This window comes from Dunckerocampus dactyliophorus, chromosome 2, assembly GCF_027744805.1.
Source record: "Dunckerocampus dactyliophorus isolate RoL2022-P2 chromosome 2, RoL_Ddac_1.1, whole genome shotgun sequence".
In the NCBI taxonomy this organism is placed as follows: domain Eukaryota; kingdom Metazoa; phylum Chordata; class Actinopteri; order Syngnathiformes; family Syngnathidae; genus Dunckerocampus; species Dunckerocampus dactyliophorus.
In genome coordinates, this window is record NC_072820.1 from 21,445,265 (window position 1) to 21,465,254 (window position 19,990).

General features: G+C 41.8%; 1 protein-coding gene across 4 annotated transcripts in view; it reads right to left on the reverse strand.

The window, feature by feature from the left end:
* The window catches only part of cadm3 (cell adhesion molecule 3), a 131,648-nt gene that overhangs the window by 19,445 nt on the left and 92,213 nt on the right, over positions 1-19,990 (reverse strand). For all 4 annotated transcript variants that reach the window (XM_054769106.1, XM_054769105.1, XM_054769107.1 and 1 more), the window contains exons 5-7: positions 15,572-15,709; positions 2,888-3,058; positions 2,384-2,474 (exon numbers count right to left, since the gene is read on the reverse strand). In XM_054769106.1, the coding sequence (XP_054625081.1) occupies positions 2,384-2,474; positions 2,888-3,058; positions 15,572-15,709 (400 nt within the window). The remainder of the gene's footprint in view (positions 1-2,383; positions 2,475-2,887; positions 3,059-15,571; positions 15,710-19,990) is intronic.

The window sequence follows — 19,990 nt, forward strand, 5'->3', positions numbered from 1 at the left end:
CCATTGTAACTTGTATGCATCCATCCATTTTCTATGCCGCTTCTCCTCATTAGGGTCGCGGGGGTATGCTGGAGCCTATCACAGCTTGTTCAAATAAAATTAAACCATTACCATTACCACCATATGCTTTTGGAGCAATTTGTTCCATATTGAGCATATACAGACCCTTTCCAAAAAATTAGAATGTCATGGAAAAGTTGTTTAATTTCCATAATTCCATTCAATAAGTTAAACTTTCATAGATTATAGATTCAGGGCCCACAATTCAAGTGTTTCAAGTGTTTGTTTCTTTTTACGTAATTTGGGCTTCCAGCTCATAAAACCCACAAAAACAGGAATTCAAAAAATTAGAATACTGTGAAGAAATCACCATTTACTTCTCAGTTTTTGCAGGGAAAAAAAAGAAAGAAATTAGGATCACATCAAATCAATCAAAATATGGTACTTTCAAAACAATATGTCAATCTTCAATACTTGGTTGGGAATCCCTTTGTCTTAATCACTGCCTCGATGCCACGTGGCATTGAAGCAATCAGCCTGTGGCATTGCCTGGGAGTTATGGAAGCCCAGATTTCCTTGATGCTTGCTGTCAGCTCTTCTTTGTTGTTGGGTCTGGTGCCCCTCATTTTCCTCTTGAGAATACCCCATAGATTCTCAATGGGGTTTAGGTCCGGTGAGTTGGCTGGCCAGTCAAGCACTGTGATGGCATGGGCATCAAACCAGGTTTTGGTGCTTGTGGCGGTATGGGCAGGGGCCAGGTCCTGCTGGAAGATGAAATCTGCATCTCCATACAGATCCTCAGAAGGAATCTTGAAGTCCTCTAAAACATTCTGGTAGACTGTTGCGGTGACCTTGGATTTAAGAAAGCAGAGTTTACCAACACCTGCACCGGACATTGCACCCCAAATCATGACGGACTGTGGATATTTCACACTGGACCTCAGGCAGCTTGGGTTCTGTTCCTCACCCGTCTTCCGCCAAACCCTTGGACCTTGATTCCCAAATGAAAGGCATACTTTACTTTCATCGGAAAAGAGGACCTTGGACCACTGGCCAACACTCCAGTCCTTCTTCTCCTTGGCCCAGTGGAGACGCTTCCTACGTTGGCTCAGGTTCAGAAGTGGCTTGACCCGAGGAACTCGTCTGAATGCGTCTGAATGTGGTGGTTTTTGAAGCTGTGACTCCCGCCTCATTCCACTCTTTCTGGATCTCTGCCAGATTCTTGAATCTTCGCTGTTTGATAATTCGCTGAAGCCCACAGTTTCCATTGATATGCTTGGACACAGCACTCTGTGAACAACCAGCCTCCTTAGCTATGAACTTTTGTGGCTTACCCATCCTATGGAGGGTATCAATGATGGTCTTCTGGCCAGTTGTCATGTCTGCAGTCTTCCCCATATTGAACCCAACTGAGACAATTGAACCAAACTGAAGCAATTTAATGACACCTGGGGAAGCCTGTGCAGGTGATTTGAGTTTAGCAGATGATTAGTGTGTGACACTCAGTTTAAAACATTCATGCCCTGCAAAATTTGGGCTGATTTCTTCACAGTATTCTAATTTTTTGAATTCCTGTTTTCGTGGGTTTAATGAGCTAGAAGCCCAAATTATGTAAAAATAAACAAATAAATACTTGAAATTGTTGAAATTGTGGGCCCTGAATCTATAACCTATGAAAGTTTAACTTTTTGAATGGAATTATGGAAATTAAACAACTTTTCCATGACATTCTAATTTTTTAGAAAGGGTCTGTAAATACAGCCATACAAATTCTAAATAATTATAATGTTACATTAGAAATGATTTTCGCACATAATTTGGTAATAAATCCATTTAAGCAACAAAATCTGCGGAGCCTTTTGGGAGCCAAAAGAACCAGCTCCCTGAAAAGTGCCAAAATTCGCATTACTTGTATACACAGAACCCACCAAAGCGGGATATTGCCACAATTGCATGCTTTCACATAGCAACACGGTATCTTGTAATCAGATTATAAGATGTAGGATGACATCAGTGGCAGCTATAGAATACTTGTCACACAGTGACAGGGTGATTGTCAAGTCATGCAGAATTCCGGTTTACACAGGCAGCACTCTGCCTCTGTTGCTGTGTCATTGCTGGGTAAAAATGTCAGGAAAACATTGGCTTTTTAGGTAGTGTGAAAGCATTCTCCTGCCTTGCTATTTATGCATCAGCGTCCCGCCTTGACACCAGTGTCTTCAGGTCGAAGTGTTGCTGTTAACGTGATGCAACCCCAGCTTGAGATGTGTAAGTGGGCCGTGTTTGCATGAGGTGCATTCAGTGTCTAGACAAGTGTATAAATTATTTACGACATGTATGTGTGTGTTTTAGTGTGAGCGTGTGCGTGCACGTGGCATCTTACTTAGGGTTGCTGTTGCCCAAACACTGGAGATGAAACTTCTCCCCCTCGCGAGGCAGATCGCTCTCAGGCAGGATCTGAACATTCGGGGAATCTGGAAGTGAAAACACGCACAAAAACACACAAATACAGCATGTTACATAACACAGGACTGAAATCCGTGTAGACGTGCGTGCGGCAGAGATGCTCTCATTCATCCGCATCTCCATCTACTCCCATCTGCACCATGCCAGTGCCACCATCCCACAATGACATAAGCCCCTTACACAACAGGCAGTACTTGTGCAAGCCACATGGGGGCAGTGTAGGGCCTGGTCCCACTTGAAAGCATAAGCCATGGGCAGCGCTCCTCACACCCGCCACATAAATAAACAGCGTGCTTGTTATTACCGCTTGCTTCTGTGAAATCACTGGCACACAAATCAAAATGAAACGAAAATTCTTCTCCTCCTCCCAACATCCTCTAGCCCCTCTCCTCCTTCCCTCACCCCCCGCCAGGCGACTCACACAAGACTCTCAGGGCGTGTTCGCTCCTCTTGTCCCCCGGTGCCAGGGAGGGATGGTCGACGGCGCAGGTGATGACCTGGTTGTCGTCACTGCGGCTCACCTCCAGCGTCAGCTCGCTGCTCACGTTGTACGTGGGCTCATCCGGAACCGACTCCACTACGTCCGGGCGGCCTGAGGTGAGGTGACAAATAAACACACAATAATTAGAATGTTCCACTTTCAGTGTTGCAGCGGCACAAACAAAGGAGACGCCCATTTGTTCCCATTTAATGAAAAATGTGTTTGGTGTGCGGCTCCCTCGCACCCCCGGGTGTTTTGTTACCCAATCCATCACGACATGCCACATATACCGCGCGCCTAACAATGCCTTTCCACATACTTTTTATGGCAACATACCCCCTCTGCCCCTATACACCTCCACCCCTCAGTGCTGACTCATGCAGCGGTGCAAACAAATAACAGTAAAAGGTAAAATTACACATTTAGGGATGCGCTAATAAAACTGTGGGTTCTGATCTCCCAATTAGCACTGCTGCTAACTAAACACTGGCAGGACCACTAAACTTCACTTTTCATTACTGCGTCACTGCTGTCGCATTGTATTGACGAGAAAAGTACGTTTTTTTCTTTGATTCTGTTAATTACCTGTGATGATATTGATTATACACTAATGACAACGACCAGTTGAAAAATTGTGAAAATTCAAAATTTGTACTTCCTCAGGAAGTGCAGCCTTGTCCTGCTGAAAAACCCTGTCATTACCACACAGACGAGGGCCTTCAATCATGAGGGGTGTCCCCTGCAATATCTTCACATAGCCATCTGCCATTTGACGTCCCTGCACAACCTCAAGCTCCATTGTTCCATTGAACAGCACCCCAGATCATGATGGCCCCTTCGTTGTGCCGTGTGGAAAACATCTCACGTGGGATCTCCTTGTTATGCCAGCAATGTTGAAAGTCATCAGAACCATCAGAGATACATTTTTTCTTCCACCTTTCAACATCCCATGTTTGGTGCTCGCGTGCAAAGTCCAAACGGGCACTTTTGTGGTGTTGAAAGAGACAAGGTCTTTTTTTCATTAAAACCCTTCTCCCACAGATGCCGTCTGATGGTTATGTCACTCGGCATCAGTAACAACCTTCAATTGGGCCGAGGATTGTCCCGTGTCTTCACAGACATCCTCCGGCTCAGGGCCAGTGATATTTTTTGGCTCTACCACTTGACTTTTTGTTCCATAACCCTTGGGATCTTTGAAGACGTCTAAAATAACTGTCTTACTGCCTCCAACATTAGCAGCAATGGCCCGTTGTGAAAGGCCTTTCTTTTGCAGCTTAAGAATTTGACAGCGTTCTAAGAGAGAAAGCCTTTGCCATCAAGCGATCATGACAGAAAATGACATTGAATCCACATTTTTGCCAGGATTTTGGCTTTTAAAGGCTGTGGTCTTAAACGTTTGATCAGCTGATGAACAGCCTATTTCAATTTAAATGCTTGGTTATTGCAACCAAGCATTAAAGTGAAATAACAAACTCAATTTTTTTTTTTGTCTCTCTCCCATTTCTTCTTTTTTATATTTTGAAGCTCTACTTAGAACCTCCTTAAGATCCCACAGTGCAAAATGTAAATTCTTGCAATTTTTCAACTGGTCTTAAAATTTTGATCAGGAGTATATGTTGTGAGGACACACCAACAAGTGCTCTCGAAATAATTACAAAAGACGCTAGTGTTATGTCTTGCCAAAACAGGGTAAAAGTGGCAGCTAAAAACCGTTTATCATTTTAAATCAATGGGTTCTTGTTGTGAACATGTAAAAGAAGCGATTTTAAAAATGTATTTCTTTAATATAAAACCATCGCAACCCAAAGCTTGAAAGACTTCGCTGCAGAGCGCAGACCTCCACCAAGGCCAAACAATCCTAATTTGGATAATTGATACGCACCTCTGAATTTTATCCTTTAAGACTCATGCAGTATTCACTGACACAAAAATGGAAAGACTGAAAAAGTTTATGGAAATCATATTGTGCATCATGATTCTAACTAATACACAAATTGCAATGAAAAGACACACATCCAATTCCTTGGCTGAGGTAATGTTGGTCATTTTTATGGAATATCAAGTTAAAACAATTTAAACAATTAAAACCAATGGAATTGTGTCACATAAGAGAAAACAGTCGACACGGTGATGCTGGATGAAGTTGACTTTTCTGCCCCTTCGCTTAAGTAAAAAAAAAACAAAAACAAAACTCAAACGGATATTTTTTGTGTGACCTGTCAACATTTGTATTTGAAAATAGGGGAAAATTTTTGCACTTCAAAGTAAGTCTATATTGTCAAAAGTGCATCTGTAAATGTCAGCGAGCTTAAACTAGAACATTCTGTTCAGTCGAGCTCGTTCACTGAGCAGGTAGAGAGTGGCCATGGTGTTTTAAGGACGCTGACAAGCCTGGGAAGCTAACAATGGGACCTTTGGTGGATGCTGGCATACTTTTATTTTTTATCTACATTCTTGGAAGCGGGGAGAGCGGAAAAAAATCAAACTCGGTGGTCGGAGCGTGAAAATGGTGCATTTTAGCACATGAATGAGACCCTTAGCTCTCGCTCACTCTGTCGGTGAGAAAATACGCATACATCAGCATCACGCATGTAGGTCAATCGCATGAACAACATTTTCACAGAGGTGACGGAGAAGGCGGGGAGGCGCACGCTCCTTTATCTCCTTCTCGCCATCTCTCAAAATACGCAGATATTATACCCACCCATGCCAGCCCTCTCTCCACCCCCCCACAGAACTTGTCAAATACCAGCACATCTAATGACATCTCGCCCTTTATGACCTAAAGCAGTCCTCTGAATCACTGAGAAAATTAGTTCACCTTTCAGGCGCATTTCAATAATTGCGCCGAGGAGTCGTCCTCGTTGCTGTTGGTGCACTCTCAAATAAACAAGAAGTCTTCTTTCATTATTAAGGACTTGGCAAAAAGCAGACATTTATGTGTACAGCATTATGAAAATCGCACACTGGAGTTTAGCAACTTTGTATTTCGAGACTGCCAGGTTTCGCACTACAGCAGCAAAAAGGAGTAAAAACAATGTAATGTGCATGCCAGGCCACTAGTTGGCGACTTTGTAAAGTAACACTTACACACACCAATACTGTGTCTTACACTTGGTTTTTGAGTGTAAAAGTGCGTTCACATTTAGAAGTACGGCAAAATGCACTGCGCTGTCAGTACGCAAATGTGCTCAAAACACTCAAAATGGTGAGTGCGCTTACCTCCCTCAATAGTCTCTATCTTTGCTACGTAGCGGAAGGGGAGGGACTACCAAACAAAAAGCGTTATGCCTTGTTCCTTTTCTCTGTGGCTGTTCGGAGCTGGTTTGGAGTTGTTTTTTTAGAGCTTTTGTTGTCCATTATCACGGTTGCACAGGAGAGCTGAACTGGAGCTGACCACCAAAACGTTTGCATAACGAAGGTGGAGAGGAGTTACCTCAAGAATGAAGAAGAGAAGAAAAGTGCCAGAAATTTGATGAAGAAGAGGAGAAACACTACTGAATTAAAAAGCTCTTGTATTGGATCATATTAAATCATGCCCATATGTTGAGATTGTTTGTAAACTACCGTTGTTGCTACTTTATAAAATACATCACTCACGGTGATACACTTTCATGTTTAAAAAAAAAAAAGTAGGCGGGTGCTTCTACTTGGCTTCAGGACAACAAAGTGGGCTGAACATGGCCGCCCCCCAGAGTTATGTTTCTTACAAATAATCCAAACAGTCATCACTTTCAAGATTAAAAGGGATTAAATATGATTTAACTCAATGGTATGAGGTCATCTCTTTGGCTAATTAGTCACGTTAGCGGATTAGCATGAGAACATAGCTGCTGGTCCAAAACACAGAGTGGTACCGACTTATTTTTACTCCACACCGCAGCAATCACTGCCTGCGTAATTACAAGCCTGCTTCCAAAATACCACCTTCCCACAGCAGGACGATGTGTATCAATTTGCCTCTGGAAGTTGTATTTATTGTTTTCAGGTGCAGATGAGCTGCGTAGTGTGGAACAAGCGCGAGGTCAGAAAGAAACATTGGACAAGTGAGAGTGCAAGACTGTTTTTGACTTGCTTTCTTTTTGCCAGTATGAAAAAGTCACTTTTTGACCCAGAGCAGAAATTTTTAAGACTTTTTTTTCTCTTCAGAGAAAGAATATTTTGATCCACCAAAGCACAGCAGTAGTTGAAGCTTGGAAAAGAAGCTAAGAGAATAGCAACAACAAATTGAAGCCTTTTTGGTTTGGTTTGGTTTGGTTTGGTTTATTAGAACATGAAGGTTACAATGGAATACATCTCATGAATCATCCTTTCACAGTTCCACATGTCCAAAAGGAGTAGGAAGAAGCAAAATTTATTTAATCCTACCCCCCATCCATTCCACATCTTGTACAGTACATATTATTCACTTCCTGTATTCCATATCATATTTTTATATAATAATCAGTGTAATTATAAATAATAACAATAAAAAAACAAGCATGTCAGAACATCATTGTGATGATCAAGACTCTTCTGCCTTGTATTTAGCAAACGTCAACTGCTTGTATTGTTTTTTGAATTTGCTCATCTGTGTACATTGTTTGAGTTCCTTGCTCAATCTGTTCCATAATTTAATTCCACACACTGAAATGCTGTGTGTTTTCAGCGTTGTTCTCGAATATAAATGTTTTAAGTTTAATTTTCCTCTAAGATCATATTTCTCCTCTCTGATAAGAGAAATACTGTATGAGGTTTTTGGGTAACACATTATTATTAACTTTATGCATTATTCTAGCGCAGGGGTCACCAACGTTTTTCCTTGTGAGAGCTACTTTTACAAAATGAAAATGGCCAAGAGCTACTCATTTTTGTAACATTTATTTTTATAGCTTATTTCAACCCAAACAAACCGAATATGCTTGTTTTACCAGAACATTAAGAACATGCTGGTATCCACAACTCACATTTTGCTTTTTCAGAATGCATTTCTTTTTAGTGTTCTCATATTATTAACTGAAAAGCTGAATGAAAAGCAGGCTTGAGGGCGCCTCATGTGGTCGTGGGGGGCTACCTGGTGCCTGCGGGCACCACGTTGGTGACCCCTGTACTAGCGGTTTGAAAGGATACTAAATCTGCAAATTTTAATATCTGTGATTTTAAAAATAAAGGGTTTGTATTTTGGGGGAAGATTTGTAGCTTTAAATATTTTAAATTACAGTGGTACCCTGATTTTCATTATTATTATTATTATTATATTTAAAAATATGAACAAAACAACATTATAGAGAATAATTATGGTTTTACAGCACAAAACAATGTGACATAATTATAAATGAGGAATGGATGGAACTTACTGATGCTGACTTAAGGTACATCCTGGCCAGATTAAATTGAATAGTCTTTCTCTCCTTCTTTATCAAACTACTGGCACTTGTAACTTTTTTTGACCCCATGGTGGGTTATTTAGCAGTCAGACTCCAAAAAATGCGTAGGGTGCTTTGTTTGGGCACTCAATTTCGCGGAACGTTACAGTACAGGGCAAACGGACCAGTTTGTTACGTGCAATATTATACAAAAACCAAACAAAAATTTTAGACGAAAACCGAATCATACAAAAAAACGGGAGTGTATGAAAATCTAAATGTGACTGTAATTATTTATGTAATGGGACACACACCTTCCACCCCGCCTGTTGCCCTAAGTCAGCTGGGATAGGCTCCAGCATGCCCCCGCAACCCTAATGAGAAGAAGCGGCATAGAAAATGGATGGATGGACACACACCTTCCAAAAGGTTAAACTTTTGTCTCGTCTCAAGTATTTTCCCAAAGGTCTTGGGGATCATCAAGATGTTTTCTGGCAAAATTTAGATGAGCCTTAATGTTCTTTTTGTTCAGCAGTGGTTTTCATCTTGGCCGTTTTGGGGGTGGGTGGTTGTTTTTTATCCCTTAATAATATACTGCTCAAAAAAATTAGAGGAACACTTCGAAAACACATCAGATCTAAACTGGGGGAAAAATGATCTTGAATATCTTTCCTGATAATAAGTGGGTGATGTATTAGTAACAAAATGATGCCACATCATTTCATAGAAATGAAAATGATCACCCTATAGAGGGGGGAAATCAAAGACACCCCAAAAATGAAAGTGAAAAAATGATGCAGCAGACTGGTCCATTTTGCTAAAATGTCATTGTAGCAACTCAAAATGATTCTCAGTAGTTTGTGTGGCCCCCACGTGCTTGTACGCATGCCTGACAACGTCGGAGCATGCTCCTTTGAGCAGTGTAGTTTCATTTAAAAACTGCATTTTGTGTTCAGTTGTGTTGTCATTGACTAATCTGACTAATCTGTTTGATGATCTGCAAAAAAATAAAAATTCAGTAACACTTTTTCATCTCCCTGTCATGACAATGCATTTAGATGACAACCGAAGTATAGTAAAGTATGTCCAAATCACCCATTCCTATAGTCATTTATTCAAATTAGATGTTGATGTCATGTAGCCCCTCCCCCAACATACAAAATTATTACACAAATTACCTTTGGCAGCTATAACACTAGGCTAACATGTGAATGTTTTGTTCAGATACTGTAGCTTAGCATATATTGATCTACACTGGACTGCATCAAACAAAAACAAAAAGTTGCGCTCTTACTCCCCATATCCTTAGTTTTTTCTGTATGAGACCCCAGCTGAAATAGGTTTAGACACCCGTGCTGTAAGTAAAATGCTATCTTAGCGTGAGGATAAATAAGAAGAAAGGTCATATTTATCTCATCACCATTTCCAAAAACATTCCTTCTTCATCTAACTTGACACGGCTTCACATGGACAAGAGGTCGGCGTTCCGCTTCCCCCGCGTTATGTCAGTCTGGTCGGATAATTCCACCATTTTGGCCTCAAGTGGCGGCATAAATCCCCATTATCCTCAATGCAACACATGGATGTCACTAAATGATCCATGGCTCTCTCACGCAGTACAACTAATACACTCTTCACAGCTCTTAGCCTTTCATTCTTCTCAATTACCACTCCCCTTTTTTCCCCACTGTCGCCGACTCCCCATTGCCTCTCGGTAACACACACACACAAATGTGCGCGCACGCACATGCACACACGCACACACACACACGACCTCCTCTTACATCTCGCTATCTAAATCCGCTTTCCGGATTTCTGTCTCCATTTCATCAGCCTTCCCAGCGTCTCTAACCCCTCTCCTGTTGCGCTCCCCACTCCCCCTCTTCTTAAAAACTGCCCCACCCTACTTTGATCCCCTTGCCCCCCTCCCTGCCCCATCTCCTCAGCTGCAAAGCCACCTTGCCATCTTCTTTATTTTTCTTCTGTGGTTTATTTTATTCCTCTCATCCCCCATCCTCTGTGCAGCCTTTATCCTTCAAACATTCACGCACACACACACACACACACACACAGTCAACTTGTGTGAGAGGAGCTCGTCCTATAGGATTTTCACCAAAATGACCCCACAGTAAGAGCATCAACACACACACACAGGCACACACATATTATTTACTAATGTGAGAGTAGCTTCTCCGAGCACTTTAACCAAAATATCCCTACAGTAAAAGTGTCAAAACACACACACTCCCTCATGTGTGCACACACCATAATTGTCTCACTATCCACGCACACACACGTCAAATAATAAAGTGCTAAGTTGACCCATGATGTTTTTGCACCGTGGGACGATAACGGGTGTGTGTGTGAGATAATCAACTGTCCATTAAAGAGGCGCGTGTGGATGTGTGTGTGTGTGTGTGGTGTGTGTGAGACAATGACTGATGAGTGTGTGGTTGTGTGAGGACAGCTGGGCGAAGCGTAGAGCATGCCATCGCTCACTTCCAATTGATCTCCATTGAAGCTCTTTCTCTCTCCACTTGTCATTGATGCTTCAAGGGCTAGTTTGAACACATTGAAGTCGTGTTGATGTCAGGAGGCGTGGCTTCCACTGGCTTTCAGAGAGAAAGTAGTTTGTCTGAGGCGTAATAACATCCAGCACCTCTGCAGGTGGAAGTCAAAAAAGAAAAGAAAAGAAAAGAAAAGCGTGCCTTCCTTAATTTCAGCGCATTGGGGGAAAAAAGAAAATCCAATTTTGTTGAAGAGGCAGCAATCGCTCCAGCTCTCTTTCTGTGTGTATATCGACTTTATTTCAGCTGTAAGAGAAAGAATAGATAATCTGTCCTCAAGCAGGCGGCTCTACCCCCCCCCCCCGTCCCCCATCTTTGTGTCCTCAGTCCATTCTTTTGATTCATTCCTATCCATAATTACACCAAACGCTGCCAAAACATCAGCACACATTACAAAGCATACCTGCCATTTGTTCACATCTACAAATGCTATCATATCACCGCATTGTCCTGCTGCTCCTGACGGCCAAAGATAAATTGCTGCAAACAAAATCTACTCGGATTTATGCTTGGTGCACACCAACAAAGCTATTTTCTCCCCACGCTCCACAGTAAAAAATGATGGTGCGGCCATGCCAGAGGCGTAGTTAAAAACTAATCTCTGGGCACAGGCTGTCAAGGACATGCCACAGCAACAGGTGGCGCTATCACTCATGACTCTATAAGGCTGTTTAAACCAGCACAAGCATGACGGAAATCTTTTAGGGATCCAAAATCTACCTTTTATGAGTTAATATCAAACAGTCAAAAAAAAAGATAAATTCAAAAAAGATACATTTTTATCTACAACACCGCTCTGTGCAGTCAAGTGCTGGACAATACTATTCCACTCCAGCCCTGCAGGTGGCAGTAATGTGTATCAAAAGTTTGCTTCTAGTGCCACACTGAAGCTTTTTTCATAGCTGGACTTAGTGGGTCACTGCCCCACTTTTCCCCAATGCAAGCAGACTAACAACAAAAAGTGAAAAATAAATCCCTCAATTCAGACCTTTATCCAAATCTCAACCCATGCACCACCACTAACTAACTTACTAGCTAACTAACTAAGTAACAAACAAATCGTAGCCTCACTCTTCCTTGAAAAGTCTAAATAAATCCCTCCATTTATCCAAATCTTAGTCTACAGGCCATCACTAACTAACTAACTAGATATAAACTGAGCAACAAACTAACTAATTAACCAATAAATCATAACCCTAATCTGAATGTTGCCTCATGTGCCATCGCTAACTAACTATGTAAACTTGTTAACTAACCAACTCAGCAATTCATACATCAAAAAATAACCTGTGGCCTCACGTTTTCAAGCTTGGCGAAGGCGTTAATACCAGTGTTATTGTGAGAAGTGTCAAAAAATTCTGTGATCTGCATCTTCATCGTGATTTTGGCACGACCTAACCTGACTAACACATGGTTATAAAAAGATCTTGATTGGACCTTTGCACAAGATGGAAGTAAAAGCCATGCTGTTCTGAAATGTGACAAGACATTTCTGCACCTTTATCTGGCTCTACACCAAAATGTAGGGTAGGCAGTTAGGCAGTTAAAATACTAAATAACTAACAAATACCTATAAAAACATCATCACTAGCCGTGTTATCATCGCCTTAGTGGGGCATCTGTTGCAGAGCTTTGGAGACAGAGGGCGCTGTTCGCCAGGGCATACGGGATAAATCTTCATGGAATGGCAGCAGATGGTGCAAGTGGTGAAAGGGTGGCAGAGGCAACATGTTTGCTGTGTTGGCTAAGTGCAAACATGAGTCCTCAGACACTGACGGCAAGCGGGGCAGGTCAAAAGCAACATGGCCGCTATTAGGACCAATGCGAGCGCTGCCAATGCCGAGCTGCCAATGCCCAGTCCTTTCCTCAGCCAGAGAGGAAGAAAAAGTGAGTTAATTTGTCTTCTCGTGACATCTTCTGTCTCGCCTTCTTGCAGCTTATCCCTTGGCGTTTATCAGCAACAAAAGAGCAGCAGTTCTGACCCGGTGCAGAGCTGGCTGATGCTGGGCGGCCCGTGTTAGACCTCATCCCTTCATCCCAACATCCTCCCTGCCTTTTATTGCCGGATTGGGCTCTTATCCCTGGTGAGATCCCCGCCTCGCTATCGCTGCTGCGCCGCTGTATTGCTTTCAGTTGCAGATGTGTCGCAGCTCGGAGGATGACACACACGCAACCAGCTTTACATAATCTGGGAACACTGTAAATAACACTACATGTTGGATGCAAGCATTTGTATTATATGTTGAATTAAATACAACACAAACACAGTCGAAATTGATTTCAGCCATGTTTTGTTAATTCCAAAAGAAGCAGTAACATTCAACATCTAATGTTAAACTAAACACTTCCTTTTACACTTGACACAGTCGGGAATGTTAATAAATGACATGCGATGATGAGACCTTCCTCCGGGCTAGGTGATATGGCAACATACAGTATGATCATGATATATTATTTCATGTCATGGGATCTCGATTATTATCATGATTGTTTTAACCTGCCAACTCAAACAAACAAAATGTTTGTTTTGCCAGAACATGAACAAAATGTTGGGATCCATAACTCACATTTTGGATGAAAACAACAAAAAAACAAAGTTGTTCATCTGAATCTTGCAATTCAATATGCATTTATTTCAGTGCAGGGTTCTCCCAACTTTCAGGACTGTGAGAGCTACTTTGACAAAAAGAAAGAAGAGGTGAGCTATCTTTTATTGATAACATTTAAAGTGCACAGGACACCAAAACACAAGTTAATCTTGTTATTTTTGCAGTGAAAATAACACTGAAAGGCATATTTCTTGTGTTAGACATGTGCTCGAATGTTGAGGTATTAATCATTTTATACAGTTTTTGTCACGTCTTCTGCGACTGGAGGTGGAGGGACGTGACGTTTACACGAGAAGTTGCCACCCGGAGGTTATTTGTCCACTCCAATGCTTGTTATGGTCCAGTTCCGGATGAATTTCTGTTGTTTATTATATATTTTGTCTATCTTATGCCTGCTCGTTCTGTTAACGGCTTTTGCTGGAATACTCAAGAAGATGAAGTCAGCTTGTTCACATTTCCTAATCACCCAGAGAAACAAATTTGCTGTAAGCTATATTGTGTGTGACTCCCACACAATATACACTTTGTGAGTCTTGGCCACTGTCCTGTTTATTTACAACGACCAGTGTTATAAATCACTTAAAAACACATCATCAATAGGGTAAAACTAACCTGTCTCGCGACGGTCTAATCCCAGCTAATGTCCCTTTTAGTGGGTGAACAATCCAACGCTTGGTGATTTCTGCTTCACAATGATAGGAAGAGCCGACATCAAAGGATCAAAAAGCAACGTCGCTATGAACGTAAAGCACTTCCACTTCCAATCCTGCCTCACACACTGCCACTTCCATATTATGTGTATTATCATTCACAGTAGCGTGCCATTCTTCACAGCCTGATATACTTCAGGCTGACCTCACAGCTTTTCCCTAAATGACAAATATCGTCAAGTTTTAATCTCACAAACTCTCCCCTAGTGCTTAACTTCTTTTTACACTTGCATGACAGGCGACAATGTTAATAAATGAGCTCCGACGATCAAATCCTTCCAATCACAACGTCACCGTTCATCATTAATGTTAAGACTGTTACTTATATTGTTGTGTTTTACTATCATCAGTGGTCCACTTCTTTTACACTTGCATGACAGTTAACCATATTAATGAATGAGATGCGGTGATGAAATCCTTCCCATCACAACTTTGTCATTCGTCATTAAAGTTAAGAATACCACTGGTTCACTTATTTTTACACTTGTACACCAGCTAACAGTTAGTGTCCAAAGTGTCGCTCTGTTTTCTTTCTTTTTATTGGTCCTCAGCGTACTTCTACAATTAAAATCAAACACTACAGGGGAGTGTTAGGGCCAAAAGGATGGAAAAACGTTGAATTTTGATTTTCCATCCATCTTCTATGACGCTTCTCCTCATTAGGGTTGCGGGGGCATGCTGGAGCCTATCCCAGCTGACTTCGGGCGACAGGCGGGGTACACCCTGGACTGGTCACCAGCCAATTGCAGGGCACATATAGACAAACAACCATTCACACTCACATTCATACCTATGGACAATTTAGAGTCGCCAATTAACCTAACATGCATGTTTTTGGAATGTGGGAGGATTTACCCAGAGAAAATCCACGCACGCACGGGGAGAACATGCAAACTCCACACAGAAATGCCCAAGGGAGAATCAAAACCAGGTCCTCCCAATCCTGTGACTGTGTGGCCAACATGCTAACCACTAGACCACCGTCTGGCCAGGGCTGCTTTTCCTTAAAATATATTTAACCTCTTTGCATATTTTGACCTATGTGGTATTGGCTTTAGCAGGTTTAATAAAGAAATGATCAAGAATATCAAAATGACCCCTCCTACATATACACTCACACTGGTTTAGGACACACATACAGACAGCCAACACACACAGACATACACACAGTGACAAGCCAATCACACACACAAATAAATACTCCTACAAAAGGATGTTTGCACATTCTTCATACACACACAAGCCTTGTTTCCCTGCTAAAGGACCACACACACACGCACACGCATACGCACACACGCACGCACACACACACGCATACGCACACACGCACGCATGCACGCACACACACACACACACAGAGTCACACAGAGTCTACCACTGCAGCATCCCTCACCTTCCAGCTCCTCGTCCCCACGAAACCAGTGCAACCTGGCGGGGGGTTTGCTGCCTGTGCTGGTGCAGGTCAGAGTGACGGTGCCCCCCTCCTGCACCGGATTCTCTATTCCAGAGATGTGAGGTTTGCCTGGCACACCTGGAAGGAAAGAAAGAAATAATAAAACAGTACCTTTTTAATCCTGCAGGGCTCACCCTCGTAACCATGTGCTGCATATTTTAGCAAAGTTTTGGTGTTCTTGGCTTGGGGGTTGGGGGGTGGTGGGCTGTGGAGAGAAAAGTTCTACTCTGTAAAACACACTTTAACACCACTGGTAATGAACGAGTCATTATTTATTGCAGGATTTCTTTGAGGGTGCATATTTTAAAAGTGGGAGCTAAGTGTGTGTCAAGCACAATGAATGTGAAGTGCTAAAAGTGTTCATTCACACCTCCAGCACCTGAAGGTGGAAATGAACACAGTGAATGGAATGAAAGTCCTCATGTTGCATTCTCAGATTAACAATGAACAGGGACGCACCTACCTGTAGTGGTTAGTACTTTAACTGTACTGCATTTTCCAGAAAAGTACACCATTCAAAAACAATATATTTTAAAAACAGAACGATTCGATATTATTATTCGATTCAATTCTACAGTTACATTTGTTGATGTAGACATTAATCTTACATTATACAATAAAGAAGCCAGTTCTATAAAAGTGGCATTCTTACAGTATTTTCAAATGTGTAAAAGATCACAACATATCCCCATGCATGCAGTAAGGCAGGGGTCCCCAACGACAGCGCAAGAAACTTTCAGGCACAATGATTAAGAAAACACTTAAAATAAATAAATAAATAAATAGTAAATAAATACATCAAATTTTGCGTAAATGAATATACATTTTGGAAATGTATATATAAAACATAATAGAGTTAGAAATCCCACAGTTTTGCATGTTTATGTTGTTTGTTGCGAGCGGAGACCTGTCCCACTTTGTTCAACGGTCCTTGAAAGCACCATCTAACTTTCTCCAACACTGCACTACTTAAGTGTATTTTCCCCATGTTTCTTCCACCTCATATTTGGTCCCAAATGCTGATACTATGTGGGAATGCATAAAGGTAAGATTTGATGACGTTATTGAGTGCTAATGTGCATATTTGTTCAGTCCACAACCTCAAGTTAATTCATGCTAGCACACATATCAAACAGCAAAGTAATGTATAAGTATAAGTTCGCTCTGAAAAACAAACTCCAGGCTCGTACTGGTGGATGGTGGGTCTGTATTAATTTAGTGCTGTTAACTTGATGTTGCCCGCGACCCTAATGAGGATGAAGCGGTATAGAAAATGGATGGATGGAACTTGATGTTGCTCCTGTCTCTGTTTTACACACTACATAACAAATAAGATCGCTATAATGTAAGTACTGCTCATTGTAAGCTACAGAGCATGCGTGACAATCCTTTCACCGGCAGCCCAGGCTCTCGTGTTGATTATGAGACACACTGTCAACCCCCACAGGTACGCCAATTGTAATAGGGGGTACGTGAATAAAAGTTAAAAACGATTAGCAACTAACACTCACAGTCAGACGTGTGCCCGAACGCCTCATCACGCAAGGACAACAGAGCAGAAAGGGGACGGCATGAAGTCAAAGTCTGGGCTGAACTGTTTTCTTCAGCCTCAATCTCTGATTCTACGCAGAATGCCTCACCTTTTCATCTGCTTCTAGTCACACTTCCTGGGCATTTGGAGGTGCATCGTAACTTCCTGGCCCTCACTTGAAATGTGCAGTGTGTGGAAATTGGTATGCTGCTGTACCAAACCGAAGCTCCATACCAAAAAATCTGAATACATGTGGAGTTATACCACTATTAACACTTCTTTACTTCTTTTTACAATTGTGTGATGTTCAAAAATGACTTAAAGTGGCTTAAAACATTGCCTGCACAGTTGGACACAGTTTGATCCTGGATCAGATTATTTTTATTTACATTATTTCTAATGGGAAAAAATTGTATGTCAACCATTTTTCTTTTATAGGATCAAGTCTGATTCCATGCTTCTGTGAGCATACATTCCTGACTTTAAACCTGACTGATTTCTTATGGCCGAAAATAGTATTCCTCCCAACTTGAGGTCACTTTGAAACAGAAATCAGAAAGCAGAACCTTTATTGCCATTGTACAAACTACAGCGAAAATTACGAGCATAACCTCTCAGTGCAACGTAGAAGACTACAAACAAATAATAAAAACAAGCAATAAAAAGATTAAAAAGAAAGCATCATGTTACACGTAAATTCCGTTTAGCAGAAATGCCGAACTATGACTCAATTTTTAGCATTGAAGAAGCTACTGTAAATGACTCAGGTAGACCACACAGTCTTTCAATGGGGATGTGCTGTAATGAGCAAACAGTCACAGTAAGAAAATGAAGCCAGCCGATTGAAAAGCATCCCATCTTCCCCACAGGGCTTGTCCCTTAAAGCCGCCATAGCCTAAAGTAGACGAGCGTGTGCTTGATTACTGCTCCGAGCCCTGCAACAAGCTGAGGCGTAAACAACACAAAGCATCCTGAGAGGGAAGCTACGCGTCTGCCTCGCCCGTTTCACTCCATCTTCATCACGGCGGCAGGCGAGCAAATTAAAGTTTCCTCGCCGCTCTCCTGCCGGCAGCTCCGTGTGGGGGCGGCGCTGCTTTTACTTGACTTTTTGAAAATAATCAACAGTTTGCTGTAAAGCGGCCTCACCATGCAGCAAAAGATGTGGATGGAGGGAAGAAGCTCAGAGGATGAGGAGGAGGGCAAGGAACAAATGCTGTGGATTTGAAAGGAATTGGTGGGGCAACAAGATGACCTATACCAGGAAAACTACTGCATCGATGCTTTTATTGACCTCCAATTTCATTTCAAGCACTTATGTTAGTTCAAGCACTAAAACACACAGAAACCAAAGTCTATGTGATTCTTTATAAAATGTCACTGCTCAAATACCGCTTTATCCAGCAAAAGTAGCAACAGAGGTCCCCCCCTTCTCACATTTACACATGCACTACTTGTTGCTAGGCAGAATTCTAAAAGCGCAATCATGACAACCCCATAGGCCACGGATGTCCAAACGTTTTCCAGTGAGGGTCGCATACAGACAAAGTAAAGGATGCTTTAATACACTTTAACACATTTTGTACAAGGAATCCAATGTAGGTCAATATATGCTAAGTAGGGACGTCCCGAGCTGATCTTCAGGATTGGGATCGGCTGCCGATCCGCTGTATTCTGAAGATCGGATAATATCGGTTTCCGCCACGAGATCGGGCCGGTCCGATTGCCATATAATGTTCGTAACTCTGGGCCACACTCCAACATAGCAGGTGCGGTAATGCACCTCAAAGTCGGTTGCCACTTGACTCCCGCCAAGACTCCCGAAAAGAAAGAAAGACAGTGCCATACGCTAGATCTGACAGGGCACTGACCCACCCCTTGCCCTCACCATGAAACAATTGAGCAAAAAACCTAAATTCCTCCGTTCAGTCAGTTGTAAAATACACTAAGTCCCCAACTAACGAACACAATTGGTTCCAGACGACTATTCTTATGTCGAATTGTTCTAAAGTAGGGAAAAAGGTAATATTACCAATGATATAGGTACTACATGTACGTGTATACATATACAGTATATGCGTATGTATGTAAATATGAGTTTGGATGCAGAAGTAATATTAAACGAGGATAATTAATGAAAAAAAACAATAATAAAAATGATATAATAATACGTAATGATAAATGTTAATGACCTTTGAAGAGGAGTGGTCGAGCATATGTCGTTGTGGAGGAGTTGGAGGAGGAGATATTGGGAAAAAAAGGACAAATCGTCGTCATCGTTAGACTCTTCTAAAAGAGGTAGTGTTCTGTGGGTGGTGTAGAATTAAGCAGGCCTATTAACTCTTCATAAACTTTAACCACACGCTCTATCCGGGTTGTAGCATACAGCTACAATGTAGCTTTCTCTCTCCTCCTCTCCTCCCCGCCTCCTCCTCTTGTTCTCCCGCTGTTGGTCCCATTAGCAGTGTCACAGTGCCCTCTGCTGGTCAAGCATGTAGCAGTATAAATATGGACTTACAAGGCAAAACACATGAAAATATAGACTAGTCCGGTTGTGTTCGTATCTCCGAAAGTTCGCATGTCAGATGTTCGTTAGTATGGGACTTAGTGTACTGTCAATTTACTGAAAATGTCATCCAATAGAATTGACTTCCTGTTGTTGTGCCGTATAGAACAAGATAGCTAAGTACTTTAATAAAAGAGATGGCATTGCACTAGAAACAAAAAATGTGTTTTGTAATATTGTTTCATAACAAACTGTGACATGTTCAGAGCAGGTTAGGAGAGCTGTAGTTAACCTTTTTCTACAAAAAAGGGCTTTGATGTTGCTA